Here is a 15,134-nt window from a genome sequence, read left to right on the forward strand (position 1 = left end):
CTCATAGAGACCTCACACACACAGACTCATAGACACTCATAGAGACCTCACACACACAGAGACTCATAGACACTCATAGAGACCTCACACACACACACACAGACTCATAGACACTCATAGAGACCTCACACACACAGACTCATATACGCTCATAGAGACCTCACACACAGACTCATAGACACTCATAGAGACCTCACACACACACACAGACTCATATACACTCATAGAGACCTCACACACACAGACTCATAGACACTCATAGAGACCTCACACACACACAGACTCATAGACACTCATAGAGACCTCACACACACAGATGCATAGACACTCATAGAGACCTCAAACACATACAGACTCATAGACACTCATAGAGACCTCACACACAGACTCATAGACACTCATAGAGACCTCACACACAGACTCATAGACACTCATAGAGACCTCACACACACAGACTCATAGACGCTCATAGAGACCTCACACACACAGAATCATAGACACTCATAGAGACCTCACACACACAGACTCATAGACACTCATAGAGACCTCACACACAGAGACGCATAGACACTCATAGAGACCTCACACACACAGACTCATAGACACTCATAGAGACCTCACACACACACACAGACTCATAGACACTCATAGAGACCTCACACACACAGACTCATAGACACTCATAGAGACCTCACACAACAACAACAACAACAACCGCCATTCGCCACTAAGTGGCGGTGACGTCACCACGACGCTTGTGCCAGGCTATGTGCACCCTGAGGCCACGTGAAGTGTCGAACGCCCGCTGGCAGGAGGTCACGGGGCAGACCCAGGTGCCACGGGTCGACTGACTGAGATGACTGGCTGATGCACCACCTGTGCCCCCTACTGTGCCAACCTGCTGTGCTTTAGCCACCTGGCGCTCCGCTCGCTGTTGTGAGCGTCGCTCCTCCGCCCTCCGTTGTTGTTGGAGGGCGACTGCCTCCAACTGCCCAGTAGCATCCTTCACGAGCCTCCTCCACAGAGGCCGATCTTGACACCGCTGGTACCAGTCATCGGCAAGTCCACTCAGCTCCACGTCCTCCTGTACCACATCACTCCATCTCTTCTCTAGCCCGTGCCGCGCCCGCTTAGCCCCCTCAATCCGGCCAAACAAAAGCTGTTTCGGCATGCGGTGGCTGGGCATGCGGGCTACATGACCCAGCCATCGCAGCCTTGCCTGCCGGAGGAGCTCACCGATGGGACCCTGCCCAGATCTTTCAAGGATTTGTGAGCTCCTCACACAATCCAGTCTGGTTAAACCCAGGATGGATCGTAGGCAGGCCAGCCTAAATGTTTCTAACCGGCGAAGATGTTCCATTCGGGGGGTCCACGTTTCGCAAGCATAGAGAAGGGAGGGAATGACCGTGGCCGAGAAGACCTGAAGCTTAGTGCGGAGCGACAGACCAGGTAGCTTCCACACAGCGTTACGCAACCGATGAAAAGATATTGCCGCTCGACTGATTCGGAGTGAGACCTCTGCTGTTAAACTGGAGCCAGTCATAAGCACACTGCCCAGGTATGGGAAACTCTCCACTCTCTCCACAACTGCCCCATCACCGAAAACTAAGCACCTGCCTGGGTATTTTGTACCATCGGACCTCACACACACACAGACTCATAGACACTCATAGAGACCTCACACACACAGACTCATAGACACTCATAGAGACCTCACACACACAGACGCATAGACACTCATAGAGACCTCACACACACACAGACTCACAGACACTCATAGAGACCTCACACACACAGACTCATAGACACTCATAGAGACCTCACACACACAGACTCATAGACACTCATAGAGACCTCACACACACAGACGCATAGACACTCATAGAGACCTCACACACACACAGACTCACAGACACTCATAGAGACCTCACACACAGACTCATAGACACTCATAGAGACCTCACACACAGACTCATAGACACTCATAGAGACCTCACACACACAGACTCATAGACACTCATAGAGACCTCACACACACACAGACTCATAGACACTCATAGAGACCTCACACACACACACAGACTCATAGACACTCATAGAGACCTCACACACAGACTCATATACGCTCATAGAGACCTCACACACAGACTCATAGACACTCATAGAGACCTCACACACACACACACACAGACTCATAGACACTCATAGAGACCTCACACACACAGACTCATAGACACTCATAGAGACCTCACACACACACAGACTCATAGACACTCATAGAGACCTCACACACAGACTCATCGACACTCATAGAGACCTCATACACACACAGACTCATAGACACTCATAGAGACCTCAAACACACACAGACTCATAGACACTCATAGAGACCTCACACACAGACTCATAGACACTCATAGAGACCTCACACACAGACTCATAGACACTCATAGAGACCTCACACACACAGACTCATAGACGCTCATAGAGACCTCACACACACAGACTCATAGACACTCATAGAGACCTCACACACACAGACTCATAGACACTCATAGAGACCTCACACACACAGACGCATAGACACTCATAGAGCCCTCCCACACACAGACTCATAGACACTCATAGAGCCCTCACACACACACAGACTCATAGACACTCATAGAGACCTCACACACACACAGACTCATAGACACTCATAGAGCCCTCACACACACACAGACTCATAGACACTCATAGAGACCTCACACACAGACTCATCGACACTCATAGAGCCCTCACACACAGACTCATAGACACTCATAGAGACCTCACACACACACAGACTCATAGACACTCATAGAGCCCTCACACACACACAGACTCATAGACACTCATAGAGACTTCACACACACAGACTCATAGACACTCATAGTGACCTCACACACACAGACGCATAGACACTCATAGAGACCTCACACACACAGACTCATCGACACTCATAGAGACCTCACACACACAAATTACGGTGCAAGCACTAAAAACACGTGCTCACCTCTCAGCCCATCATCTCTCCGTATTTGATCAAACTAGTACCACGTTGTGGGGATATGAGTAACGCAGGATAGCCTCATCCTTGCCATAGGAATGTGGAATTTCCACCACTGGCTCAGGGCTTATAAGCAGCAGATGAGCAATGCCTTTTACGCTCTATTCGAGTAGGAAACCGCTTCCAGACTTTTGTTTTGACGATCAAACTCCCGCTCCGACACGAGCTTCACGCGTCCCACCGCGGCTCCAAACACTGGGGAGGTGCGGTGAGCGAACAAGGAGGGGAGGTGACGAGTTGGTTGGGGGGGCGGGGTGTGAAGGCCGGGACGGGCCGTCCTGCCGGCGACGCGACGACCCGCGCGACGTGCAACTCCCGGAGTGTGAGCGTTGGGACGTATTGGCGGTACACCGGAGCAGCATAACACACCGGTTCTCATAAAATTCTAAAAATAATTGAAGTCAAAATTTGAATCGGCAAGTCTGTTTATCGGTCTTTAATTGACCCCGTCGCCAAGTTTGACGCGAGTCGAAGGTTTCTTCTTCTGACTGTTGATTGGGTTCCTTTCAATCGAGGAACCGCCCGGCCCAGTCTCGGGCACGAGGAGTCAAATCACGGGGGGTGGTGTGGCACGTGCCCCCCAATGATCCGATCGAAATCCCTAATAAATCGGCATTTTCCAACCCCCACTGCCACTGCGTAGCATATGATTACGTTCCAGGGACTCTATGAGATGATAGGACAATAGTCTGAGTACATAATTGGCAGTAAGTAACGGCAAAGCAGTTATAAGTGACTCAGAATTTTGCGCAGTTGCGTATACAGGACACGACTTCCCTGAAGGCATTCACCTACAGTGAGTGCGATGCCGATCACACAACACGGTTCGAATTCGACCCTCGATTGATGGCTGCGCTATCGCCGGACACGCGTCGAATAAAACAACTCCTATCATTTTTCATTGCTGGAGGGGTTGCCCCTCTACCTGAAAATCCTGGCTCCGCCATTGGAGCCAACCAATCGTCTTCAGGCTGGGTGTGGCTATACGGCAACAGACTGTGAAGCTTCGTGCTCAGCCCGCTCGAATGAGCATTCGGTCTTCTGACTGCTTCTCCATGACGATAACTGATTTTGACTGTGTGCCCTGATAGTTTTCATGGTGGTAGTTGTATTCGTCGCTTGGTTCCATTAATGAACATCTGTAACTTCTTCTGTCTGGTATCTTTGTCTCTTAATAAGTACAGTAAAACCTTGGATTGCGAGTAACTTGGTCTGCGAGTGTTTTGCAAGACGAGCAAAAATTTTAAATAAATATTAATTTGATAAACGAGCGAGGTGTTGCATTATGAGCAGTACGTATACGCTCTGTCTACCGAGCGTCACGTTATCACAACTGATATACAAGTGCTTTGATATACGAGTGCTTTGGATTACAAACATGTTTCCGGAACGAATTATGCTCGCAATCTAAGGTTTTACTGTAAGTAACCAGGGTTGGATTGGATTATTTCGCCTGGAATTTCACCAAAATCTGCCGCATAACGCTAACTCACGTCCCTCCTTGGGCGAATGACAATCATCCTGGCCTCTTGACTCCTCGCCGGGTTAAGCAAGTGCACTTGACATACGACTGTACGGCATGCCTTCAACAAATACCCTGCGGTGAATTTCCTCCATCTGTTCTGTTGTTGTTGTGGTGTTATTGATGTGGTGTTGTTGATGTGTTGTGGTGTTGTGTTGTTGCTGTGGTGTTGTTGGTGTGTTGTGTTGTTGATGTGTTGTTATTGTGGTGTTCATATGTTGTGGTGTTGTTGGTGTGGTGTGCTGTTGTCGATGTGTTGTTGCTGTGGTGTCGTGTTGATGTGGCGGTGGTGTTGTGTTGTTGCAGCTCCCCGGGTGACGCGGCGCGTTCTTGGAGGAGAGCCCGATGTCCTCTCGTGCCCCCCGCCCCCGTCGTCAACCCATGAGCCGCAGCGCCTGAATTCTCATACCCCGGATGAATGCGCCGGCCCGCAGGTGGGACGTCGCCGCGTCCCGTCTCCATCCCGCGGCCACCGCGAGCCGGTTCCCACCTTGCCGCGCCGGGCAGACCTCGACGTGAAGCGGCAGGCACAGTGACCGCTGATCCAGCACCCACCGCTCTGCCCTCTCGCCGGTGGTCAGTCGCCCCCTGCTCACTCTTCTGTCGCTAATAACATTGGTTCCTGTTCCCTTGAATTTCACTCACTCACTCACTCCCTCGCTCAAGTCCTCCACACCCACTCCACTCCACCCACCCCACCCCAATCCACGACGACCCCCCCACACCACCACCCCACCCACCCCACACCACCCACCCACTACACCCCACCACACCCACCCCCACACCACCCACCCCAAATAACCCACCCACTCCACCCACTCCTCCCCACCCCAATTCACTACACCCACCCCACCACACCCAGCCCACACCACCCACCCCACCCATCCCACACCACCCACCCACCCACTCCACCCACTCCACCCCACCCCAACCCACCACAACCCACCACACCCTCCCTACAATCCACCACACCCACCACACCCACGATTAAGCGGTTCAGGTGCTGGGCGGATCGTCGCATCTCACGACCTTGAGAAGCGGCGGTATCTTGGGGAGGCCACCATCCGGCAGCGGATTGACAGGAGGGGACGTCCGTGATGGGCCTGTCGTCAACATCGTCAGGGTCTCCGTGGTTGAAGGAGGACGTTCATTGCGTTCCCATGGGTTTGTAGTCCTGCTTGGTGGGAGCTTTGAGCCAGCAGTGGAGAGTCCACGTTGCCGTGGTTTGAGTCGGTCTCTCCGTAGGAGGGCTGCTGTTGACGTCACACAAAGTGGTACCTCATGTATCAGCCTCGGGGAGGGGGGTGGGGGGAGACTGCCCCACCTTCCCAACTACACTGCAGGCATCACAACAACACTCACTCACCCACTCACCACACTGCAGGTCACAACAACACTCACTCACCCACTCACTACACTGCAGGTCACAACAACACACTCACACACTCACCACACTGCAGGTATCACAACACACCCACTCACCATACTGCAGGTATCACAACAACACACCCACCCACTCACCACACTGCAGGTCACAACAACACACCCACTCACTCACCACACTGCAGGTCACAACAACACACTCACCCACTCACCACACTGCAGGTCACAACAACACACCCACCCACTCACCACTCTGCAGGCATCACAACAACACTCGCCCACTCACCACACTGCAGGTATCACAACAACACTCACTCATCACACTGCAGGTCACAACAACACACCCACCCACTCACCACACTTCAGGTATCACAACAAAACACTCACCTACTCACCACACTGCAGGTGTCACAACAACATACTCACCCACTCACCACACTGCAGGTCACAACAGTCACTTACCCACTAACCACACTGCAGGTCACAACACACCCACCCACTAACCACACTGCAGGCATCACAACAACACACTCACCCACTCACCACTCTGGAGGCATCACAACAACACACACCACACTGCAGGCATCACAACAACTGTTTCTCTTTCTTTGCTCCACTTTGGAATTCCCTCCCCGTCGTTGTTTTTTTCCAAGCTCTCGTAACAGCCTCGCTGAATTCAAGACACGTGTTACACTCTCTGATCTATTACAACATTAATGGTGCTGTTTGTTACTGGCCACATTACGTTATGGACCATTGGGCCCTGTCCTCAGCAACTCTGTTTAAAAGTACACAGAGATCAGCGTGCATCTGTATGCTGTGTACATGGCACAATACATGTGATACGGCTTAGGCTGATTGGTATTTATCTTTGCTGTGGGGATTTATTGGAGCCTCCGTGTTACGTTGCGCAGGGTTTAATGGGTTGTTTACAATGCACGGAGGCTTTTCCCTGCGCCCCCCAATATGCCTCCATGCTCCTTGGGAATCTGCATAAAGCCATCTATCTATTAACCCATCCGTCCATAAATCCATACATAAACCCATCCATTAGAAACCCATCTGTCCGGAACCCATCCTTCCATAAACCCATCTGTCCATGAACTCATCCATTCATGAACCCATCCTTCCATGAACCCATCTGTCCATAAACCCATCTGTTCATAAACCCATCTGTCCAAAAACCCATCCGTCCATGAACCCATCCGTCCATGAACCCATCCATCCATGAACCCATCCGTCCATGAACCCATCCGTCCATGAACCCATCCGTCCATGAACCCATCCGTCCATGAACCCATCCGTCCATGGACCCATCCGTCCATGAACCCATCCGTCCATGAATCCATCCGTCCATGAACCCATCCGTCCATGAACCCATCCGTCCATGAACCCATCCGTCCATAAACCCATCTGTCCATGAACCCATCCGTCCATGAACCCATCCGTCCATGAACCCATCCATCCATGAACCCATCCGTCCATGAACCCATCCGTCCATGAACCCATCCGTCCATGCACCCATCCGTCCATGAACCCATCCATCCATGAACCCATCCGTCCATGAACCCATCCGTCCATGAACGGTGACCAATGTGTTTGTGAGTAGTGTGTTTGTGAGTAGTGTGTTTGTGAGTGGTGTGTTTGTGAGCGGTGTGTTTGTGAGCAGTGTTTGTGAGCAGTGCGTTTGTGAGTAGTGCAGTGTGTTTGTGAGCGTGTTTATGAGTAGTGTGTTTGTGAGTAGTGTGTTTGTGAGCAGTGTTTGTGAGCGGTGTGTTTGTGAGCAGTGTTTGTGAGCAGTGCGTTTGTGAGTAGTGCAGTGCGTTTGTGAGCGGTGTGTTTGTGAGCGTGTGTTTGTGAGTGGTGTGTTTGTGAGTGGTGTGTTTGTGAGTAGTGTGTTTGTGAGCAGTGTGTTTGTGAGCAGTGTGTTTGTGAGCAGTGTGTTTGTGAGCAGTGTATTTGTGAGTGTTGTGTTTGTGAGTGGTGCGTTTGTGAGCGGTGCGTTTGTGAGCGTGTGTTTGTGAGCGGTGCGTTTGTGAGCGGTGCGTTTGTGAGCAGTCCAGAGAGGCGAGTGTCGCCAGATGGAGGAGGATGAGGGACGATGTCGCTCTGATTGACGACCACAAAGCAGCGCTCCTATCGAGTGAAATGCATTTCAGTGAAAGCTCACCCCCCATTGGTTTCTAAATCATGTGATCGATGCCACTTAAAGTGGCGCTTTTCAGTTTCATTGACAGCTCGGTCTGTTTCTAGAGAGTCGTTTTGTCACTGGCGAGGAAGCCGGCATTTTGTCAAAGGGATGTTTCTGACTGGGGTTGTCGCGTCTCTCCGGAGAGCGACGGGGCAGACTCGCTGACATTAATGTTTGCGGTATTTCTAGTTTTCGTCGGATTACGGACAGATCCGAGTTGTCCATCGGTCAATCGGCGCTCTCGTCTATAAACTACCGTCGCAGTCGTGTCAGCCGTGGTCAATCAACTAAAAGTGGTTTGGGGGGGCGGGGGGGGACCGCCCACCGTGGCCCCCCTCCCCCGCGCGCGGCCACCAATCGGAGCGCAGCCACGCGGCGCAGTGGCGCCGCTTGAGCCGCTCAGTGCCTCCTTAGGCGACGCAGCGATCGCTAATCGGCTCCTGATCTCCGCACGCGCGCTCGTGAGCCCGCCCCTGCCCGCCGGCCGCTTGTCTGGTGCCCGCCCGCGGGGCCGTCTGGCCCCCTGGGCAGCGTCCCCGGGGACCGCAGCGCTGCCCGGCGCTGGACGGGGCAGTGACCGCGACCTCGCCCCCCGCGCACGGGAGCCCAGTCCTGACCCTGACCTCTCGGCGGCGGTGCCGGCGGTGAGGGCGGTGAGGGCGGTGGGGGCGGTGGGGGTAATGAGTGTACAGCGGCCTGCAACCGGCGGAGCGTGAGGCTCGTGAGCAGTAAAGGCGGCGTGTGCGGTGGTTGCCGTTGGCGGGCTGAGGCGTGGCCAGTGACAGCTGCTCCCGTGCGTGCGTGTGAGCTGTATGGTGTGTGTGTGTGTTAGCTGTGTGTGTGTGGTGTGTGTGTGTGTGAGCTGTGTGTGTGTGGTGTGTGTGTGAGCTGTGTGTGTGTGAGCTGTGTGTGTGTGAGCTGTGTGTGTGTGAGCTGTGTGTGTGTGAGCTGTGTGTGTGTGTGAGCTGTGTGTGTGTGTGAGCTGTGTGTGTGTGTGAGCTGTGTGTGTGTGAGCTGTGTGTGTGTGAGCTGTGTGTGTGTGTGAGCTGCGTGTGTGTGAGCTGCGTGCGTGTGTCCGTGTAGCATGCTACAAATCGCCCCATGTCCGTGCCGCGTGCCCGATGCACGATGAGCCAACGTTGATTCCCTTTCTATGGGGCGGCGCGCTCAGCAGCAACCGTCCGGCTCCCGTGACCACGGATCGCCGCCCGTTCCTTGCCAAGTGAGATCGTGCCGGGCGTCGCCCGCTGCGCCCGTGGTCACGGCAGGCGCGCGAGCTGCTGCTCATGCTGCACTGCTGCTGCTACTGCTGCACTGCTGCTGTGCTGCTACTGCTGCACTGCTGCTGCTGCTGCTCATGCTGCTGCTCCTGCTGTGCTGCTGCACTGTTGCTGCACTTCTGCTGCTGCTGCTCCTGCTGCACTGCTGCTGCGATGCTGCTGCGCTGCTGCTGCTCCTGCTGCACTGCTGCTGTGCTGCTGCTGTGCTGCTACTGCTCCTGCTGCACTGCTGCTGTGCTGCTGCTGTGCTGCTGCTGTGCTGCTGCTGCTCCTGCTTCACTGCTGCTTCTGCTGCACTGCTGCTGCTGCCGCTGCGCCGGTGCAACGCCGAGCAACTCATTCGTCGTGCCCCGTTGCACTGCCGCAGCGTCGGCACCTTCTGTCGCCGAACGGCGCTGGTCGCGGGCGTTTTCCCGGCCAGAAGGATCGGCCCCGAGCGGCGGGCGGGGTCGATGGTGGCTGTGCGTGCGTCATGACCGTCACGGTGGGTCGACCTCCTCCTAGAATCCTAGTTGATCAGGAGCGGCCTTTGCTGCCTGCTTGTATGTCAGCCATTACGCAGCGCCATACTCTCTTAATCGTAATAAGATCACAATAAAATAGCCCTTTGTCAATCCACTGCTGGATTTAGGCCTCTCCTTGTCAGTTATGGGAGTTGATTGACCATACTTCACCACGCCGATTGTTCAAGGGAGGGCCCGGGACCGTTTCTCATCTCGGCCGTTGCTGATGCTAACCGTGGCCGGCAATCAAACTCTGGGGCGGTCTCCACCGGCCCAGCGGCCGAGGAGGCCCCGAGGGCGGATGGCGGGCGACCGTCATGGCGGGTCTTGGAGGCCGCCGCGTGTCTCGGCGGCGGGGACGGCGGGGGGGGTGGGGGGACGACCTCACCGCGGCCTCGACGTCACCCGCAGGACCGCCGCGCCCGCCAACGCGGCGGCATGGAGCTGGGCAAGGCGAAGCTGCCGCGCTGCGGCATCAACGCCCTGCGACGCGCCGTGCACCCCTCGCTGGGCCTCGCGTGGACCGACGGCAAGCGGCTGCTGCTGTCTGGCCTCCACGCGGGCCGAGAGGAGGAGGAGGAGCCGGAGGAGGCGGCGGTGGTCGGGCGACTGGGCGGCGCCGCGACGCTGGGCAGCTTCGAGCACGTCTACGGCGTGAGCTGGGGCCCCGCCGACCCCGCGCTGCCCGCGCTGCTCGCCGTGCAGCACAAGAAGCATGTCACCGTCTGGCAGGCGAGGGCAGCGGGCGCACGCGGAGCGGTGGAATGAATAACCCGTTTTCGTGGCACCCACTCGCCCACCCACCCTCTTACCCACCCACTCACCCACCCACCCTCTTACCCACCCACTCACCTACCAACCCACCCAGTCACTCAATCAAACCAACGCACCCGGTCCACCCACCCACCAGAACCACCCACCAGATCCACCAACTGAACAACCCACCCACCAAACTCGCGTAACCCACACACCCACTCACTCACTCGTCCATTCACCCACCGAACCCACCCCACTCAACCCATCCATCCACCCACCCATCCACCCACTCAAACCAACCCACTCATCAAATTTTGATTTAAAGCTTTCGTGACTGCAGTAATTCATATTCTTATTGTTTCCCTTCAACGTGACTTTACTGAAAGAGCTAAGAATATGAACCCACTCATCCTTCATCCAGCAGTGGAGTGACACGGGGCCGTACAGGCAGCGGGCACGGTGTATGGCCTGCGGCGTCCGTGCGGAAGCCTCACCGTGGCGCGGGACCTTCTCGCTCTCCTCCCCTCGCCCTCACCAGGTGACGCCCGCCGGGTGCAACGACGCTCGTCCGGCGTGCTCGCGGCTTTGCGAGCGCGAGGAGCCGTTCGCCATCCTGCCGCAGGGCTGCGTGTGGCACCCGCGCTCCGAGACGCTGGTACTGCTGACCAAGCGCGATGCCTGCCTGCTCTACTCGCTGCGCTCCGACGCCCGCTCCGTCCGCGCCGACATCCGCGGCAGCGGCCTGGTGCGCTGCGCGGCATGGACGACGGACGGCGCGCGCCTGGTGCTGGCCGTGGGCACGGCGCTGCACTCGTACCTGTGGGACGAGCCCAGCCGCTCGCTGCAGCCGTGCGGCTTCTCCCACGTGCTCGACGTGGGCGGCTATGTTTGTGCCGTGGAGGCCGCGTGCGACGCCCGCGTGCTCGTGGCCACCGAGCTGCCCCTGGACCGCGTCTGCGGCCTCGACGCGGCCGGCGCGCCCTTCGAGCTGCCCGGGGTGGCGTTCGACGGCGCGCCGGGCTCCTCGCCGAACACGCTGCGCCCGCGCGAGGGCGCCGAGGACGGCGCCACGAGGCCCCGCGGGCGCTCGCCGGAGCCCCGCGGCGGGTTCGTGGCGGACGACGGCACGGGCCGCGGGCCCGTCGTCGACCTCACGCACCTGCTGGCCCACCACCGCAAGTCCGACCCCGGGCCGCTGATCCGGCTCAAGCGCAGGGACCTATCGAGCGGCGGCGGCGGCGACGACGACAGCTCGCACCTCCTGCTGGTCACGCTGGACCAGAAGGCGACGACCACCAGGAAGGTGCGCCTGCCGGGGCTGCTGGTGCCGGACCTGCTGGCCTACGACGCGACCGCCGACACCGTGGCCGTCGCCTCCAACACGTCCGCCTCGGTGCTCGTGTACTCCCTGAGCGGCCGCGGGATCTCGCCACTGCAGCACGTCACGCTGGGGCGTGACGAGCGGCCCAAGGGGCTGTGCTTCCTGGCCCCGTCGCACTCCCTGGCGATGCTGGTCGGCCGCCAGAAGCAGTCGGAGCCGGCGTTCCTGCCCTGCGCCAGCACGGACCGCTACGCGCTGCGGCTGGTCGTGCGCGACGTGGTGGTGGAGGGGCCCGGCCGCTCGTCCCCGCGGGCTGGCGCCCGGCCGCCCGAGGGCCGCGACGCCAACCCGGGCCCCGCGAGCGGGCTGTGGGAGCTGTGGCCGCCCGGCGACGAGCCACGCCGGCAGGCGTCCTCGCCGCGCCGGTTGACGGAGGAGCCCTCGGGGGCCTCCGCGGACGACCGGCGGCCGCGTCGCCCGAGCGGGGAGGCCGCAGGGCGCTTCGCTCGCGACGTCTCCCCGCCGCTCGAGAGCGTCGAGCGCGAACCGGCGGGCGGGGCCGCGAGGCCGCGGGGCAGTCCGGAGCCTCGCCGGCCCGGCGGGGGTGCGCCGCGGAGGGCACCCAGCCCTCGCGACGCCGAGCGGGACGGCCCGGCGCGGGGGCCCGTGGGCCGAGCGGCGAGCCCCGGCCCGTGGGATGCCGAAGGCTCGGCCGCGAGCCGCGCGCTGCGGGGGCTTTGGGAGCGGCTGGACCGCGTGCAGGCCGAGGTGGGCGAGGTGCGGCAGCTCGTGCTGGCGTTGCGGCCGGAGCGGCGAGTGCTGGCCGCATCGGGCCCTCCACGCTGGGCGAGAGTTCGCTGCCAGCCGCGGGTAAGGGCCCCATTCCACTCGCACGGTCTCACGCAGCCACTTGTCATTGCCACGATCATCGTCGGACATGGGTCAATCCACTGCTGGATGGAGACCTACCACAGCTTGTGTTGGTGCATGCTGATTTATAAACTCTCTTCACTGAATGGCTGGGGGTAGCCCTGGCAGCATCGGTGGCCTGAGTTGCGCGTCTGGGGGCTCTGCATTCTCTTGGCTACGGATAATGGGTTCCGTAGCAAACACAGACGGTGCTGAGTGGGGCTAGGACGGAGTGCGTGTGGGAACTACACCAGAGTGGTCGTGATTGGGGGGGGGGGCGCTACACCAGAGTGATCGTGATTAGGGGGGGTAGCACTGTATATATGTATATATGCAGCATTTTAATTGTTTAAATTGTATGTCGTGTATAATGTACTGTATATATTATTTGACACTGAAATAAAGCATAGCTGCTTTTTTTTACACGCATGTGGAGAGCTGATCTCCGGACTGGTACAGCCTTTGGAGCGGTTTTCCAGCGATCGCCGGATTACATGCCAGTTTCACCAGATCGGCGCCGGATAATGTTGGAAGTTGGATAATCAATCGATTATCTACTGTGCATCTCCTTCACGTAGCTGCCCCTCCACATGAAAATAAAAAGTATTGTCTACGCATCCCTTCGGCCCCACGGCCTTCTGGGAGGGCTTAATTTCCAAGCTGTGGACCGGTTCCGACGTCCAGTGTCTCTCATCAGCAGAGTCTATATTTAATGTGCTCCTTGGCCTTCTCCACCGTGACGCTCGTGAGTACGTTCTATATCCTGCACAGGATAATGAACAACGTCGTCGTAACGCCCGCGGCTCGAAGGGCGCCTCTCTCTGTGTGGAGTCTGAATGTTCTCGCTCTCCTCCCCCCGTGTTCGGCACGGGCTTCCCCTGCGTGTTATCCGGTTTTCTCCCAAAGCTAAACCCACACGCACAGTGGAACTGCTTTTGGCCAAAACCTACCCAATGCTGAGAAATTGCCTGAAAATCAGTCTAAACTAAACGAAACTATTTTATTTTTTTACCGGGTCGGGCCCACTGAGCTATGCAGCTTTTCTTCAGAAGCAACCTGGCCACAAATGATGGGTCAACGAAGTGGCTTATCGCATGGAAATTTCACGCAGCCAAATACTCTAAACGCGTGATGTTGGTTCTAAATGTGGAGGGAAAAACTGGACGACCCGCAGGAAAAATCCACGCGACCACGGGGAAAACACACAAACTCCAAATATACAGCAGATGTACGATGTCGGGAATCGAACCTAAGTCCTCCCGTAGACCAGGCGAGGCAGTTAACATCTCGCCACCGTGGCGCCACAATCGATTGGGATCGCACAGCAGGAGCACCTGCGTCATCGCCCCCCCCCCCCCCACTTCACAGACGCCCTCCTGAACAAGAGTCTTGCGGCATTCCCGGTTAAACAAGCGCAATGACAAAGATAGTAACAACAACAACAATAAATCGTTGAGTTCCAGGTGGGCGCGTTGACTGTGCCGCCGTGGCGTTTCCGCCCCGCAGGGTGGCGGCAACGCGGCACCCGTGCAGGAAGCGGAGACGCGGAACTTCCTGCTGAGCAGCGGGGGCCTCGTGCGGCTCGACGCCCTCCGGAGCGCCTTCCAGCTGTCTGCCGTCGAGATGCTCTTCGGTAGGCCGTCCGCCCCCGCCCTCCGCCGGCCTCCTCGTCTGTCGGCGGCCAGGCCTCATCGCCGGCCGCTCCCCTGCCCGGTTGCGACGCCACGCGGCGCTCGCGGGCCGGTGCCGTGTTGTGAGATGTTAACTACATCGCCGGGTACATAGGAGGTCGAGGGATCGATCCCGACCGCTGACGCCTGCTGTATATTTGGAGTTTGCGGTGTCTCTCTCTCCCTGTGGTCGCGTGGATTTTTCTCCGGTTCCTCCGGTTTTTCCCTCCACATTTAGAATCGACGTCACACGTTTAGAGTTTTTGGCTGCTATACTTTTCCACGCGATAGGCCACCTCGTACGGCTCAGTGGGCCTTACCTGGTAACATAAAAATTGTTTAGTTTTAGTTTATTCTTTGGTTCTTTAGGTAAAGTCACGTAGAAATAGAAAATAATAATTACATAATATCATACGACGTTTCGATTGCAAAGCAAGCAATCATGATCAGGTACAAATGAAAGAGAAACAAACCTAGTAAACTTAGAAATGGTGAGGCATGGAGAGTGGTG

At 57.0% G+C, this 15,134-nt stretch overlaps 1 protein-coding gene across 5 annotated transcripts in view; it reads left to right on the forward strand.

Moving 5' to 3' along the window:
• The window catches only part of WDCP (WD repeat and coiled coil containing), a 34,658-nt gene that overhangs the window by 10,007 nt on the left and 9,517 nt on the right, over positions 1 to 15,134 (forward strand). For 4 of the 5 annotated variants that reach the window (XM_032952593.2, XM_032952595.2, XM_032952594.2 and 1 more), the window contains exons 2-5: positions 4,917 to 5,186; positions 10,379 to 10,699; positions 11,262 to 12,914; positions 14,460 to 14,586. In XM_032952593.2, coding sequence (XP_032808484.2) covers positions 10,406 to 10,699; positions 11,262 to 12,914; positions 14,460 to 14,586 — 2,074 coding nt within the window. In that variant the 5' untranslated portion in view covers positions 4,917 to 5,186; positions 10,379 to 10,405. Of the gene's footprint in view, positions 1 to 4,916; positions 5,187 to 5,523; positions 8,829 to 10,378; positions 10,700 to 11,261; positions 12,915 to 14,459; positions 14,587 to 15,134 lie in introns of those variants that run through there. The other variant, XM_076066685.1, reaches the window with a different exon arrangement.

Source organism: Petromyzon marinus, chromosome 12, assembly GCF_048934315.1.
Source record: "Petromyzon marinus isolate PM22_M1 ecotype Great Lakes invasive population chromosome 12, UKy_Petmar_22M1.pri1.0, whole genome shotgun sequence".
Taxonomy (NCBI): Eukaryota; Metazoa; Chordata; class Hyperoartia; order Petromyzontiformes; family Petromyzontidae; genus Petromyzon; species Petromyzon marinus.